Source organism: Limulus polyphemus, unplaced genomic scaffold (assembly GCF_000517525.1).
Source record: "Limulus polyphemus unplaced genomic scaffold, Limulus_polyphemus-2.1.2 Scaffold4112, whole genome shotgun sequence".
In the NCBI taxonomy this organism is placed as follows: Eukaryota; Metazoa; Arthropoda; class Merostomata; order Xiphosura; family Limulidae; genus Limulus; species Limulus polyphemus.
Window position 1 is genome coordinate 64,722 of NW_013669722.1, and position 1,872 is coordinate 66,593.

The following is a 1,872-nucleotide window of genomic DNA, read 5'->3' on the forward strand; positions in this document are numbered from 1 at the left end:
TAAGTAATCTTTTTTTTTTAACTTCCTTCAGCATTGGGTTTTTCAGTTGATAAACGACATCATTTTTTATCACACAACTGTAATGCACAAAATGGTAAACATATCGTGCATTACAATAAATTATTTCACTAAGCTTCCTTAAAACTTGAGGTTCACTACTTAACTATAAAAAAATAGGATTAAAAATGTATAAAGAGGAGGATAATGAATAATTTCAGAGTTAAAAATTCAAGTAGGAAAAAAAAAGAACATCTGTAGCCAAAGGGCTTAATTATCTTTTATATTATGGAAACTAACATGCTAATGAACTTCCTAAATATTTAAGAAAGTAATCTTGTGTGATGATAAAAGAGATCACTGCAGTTTCTGAAGATTCTGACAAATTTCTTATTATCAGAAGAACATCGCTTTCTCAATAATTAAAAAGTAAACAATAAATTCTTGTAGCATGATTAATTCCAACTGAAGATGAAAATTATGACATTATTAAGCTCTCAAGCAGTATTCTATTCAATGAGATGTCCATGGGAGGCACTGGTGGCTTCTTTGATCAGTTATTGTGGCTAGGTAGTCTGCACATCAGGACACTAAATGTTTGGGCCATAACTACAACCATGCGATCATAGTGTTCCAGATATAAAATTGTTTGCACATCTTTGGTTTCAAAACTTATGGGCAGTATCCACAACCAATAAAAAGGATGCAGCCATAAAGTGTTCTTTATACTAATTTGTTTTAATATGTAGATATGGTTAAAATTATGTATCCAGTCACAACTGAAGGAATTATGCTTTTTGCATGTACTGTTAACTACTTTTACTTGTAGAATTAGCAATCTACTTTCCACAATATATCATAATTTTGTATACAACTAATAAGCACTTACATGTAAAACCCCAAAAAAGATTTTATTAATAAATTCTTACCTCGTTGCGAAAAACCTTTATGACAATGAGAGCAGATAAATGGTTTTTCTTTATTGTGGAATCTCTGGTGAGTTACAAGATCACTGTGCCGAATGTAACCCTTTCCACACTGACTACAGCGGTGGGGTTCTGTGCCACTGTGAATGTGCATATGGCGAGTGAGGTCACATTTTTGGATAAAACTCTTTTCACACACACTGCAATGAAACCTGTGATCCTTCTGAAATCAATAAATTTACAAACATATACTAAAGCAATGCAAAGAAAAAACATTGCCAACTGCAAGAAGAAAATAAAATCAATACAAAAAAAAAAACAATGGTGAATAGATAAACAGATTAAACATTGTGCAAGAAGTCGTCAAAATTATATCAATTGCAGAAAATTTACAAAGATATAATCCCATCAGTAGTAACAGCACCAAAACAGAACTGGGAATATTCTATTTAACCAGAAATCTCCAAATGCAAGTAAAGAACCAGTCGACTTGCAGTACCAGCATAGACAAACATATGCTAATTATTATATAGGTGCAATACTTTAGTCATTTGTATAATGTATATTTAATTATTGTGAAAGTGGCCAAAATGAATGATGATTCTTAGCAGGTCCAAAGAGTGCTAGTATTTGAGAAAATTTTTTTATATTCAATTCAGTTTTAATCTTCAGATGTTCTTAAATTTCCAACCTTTCTGGCATAGGTAGGAAATCAAACAGGAAACTACTATGATGCTCAATTTTCATTGCAAATGACTTTTTGATTCTCTTTGTGAGAGAATGGGTATTTGTGTACTATTTTTGTCCAGTTCTTGTAGCTGACCAGATGTTGCATTGGAATAAGCCAATTATCTACAAGATCTACACATTGACTGTGTAGTATATGCTTCATAAAAATACAGTCAAACATATTCAGGTGTACTTTTTCCCCTCAGATAACAGACTATAA

General features: G+C 31.7%; 1 protein-coding gene across 2 annotated transcripts in view; it reads right to left on the bottom strand.

Moving 5' to 3' along the window:
• Nucleotides 1-1,872, bottom strand: part of LOC106470605 (zinc finger protein 252-like) — a 48,257-nt gene that overhangs the window by 14,134 nt on the left and 32,251 nt on the right. For both annotated transcript variants that reach the window (XM_022399230.1, XM_013931167.2), the window contains exon 5: nt 927-1,146. In XM_022399230.1, the coding sequence (XP_022254938.1) occupies nt 927-1,146 (220 nt within the window). The remainder of the gene's footprint in view (nt 1-926; nt 1,147-1,872) is intronic.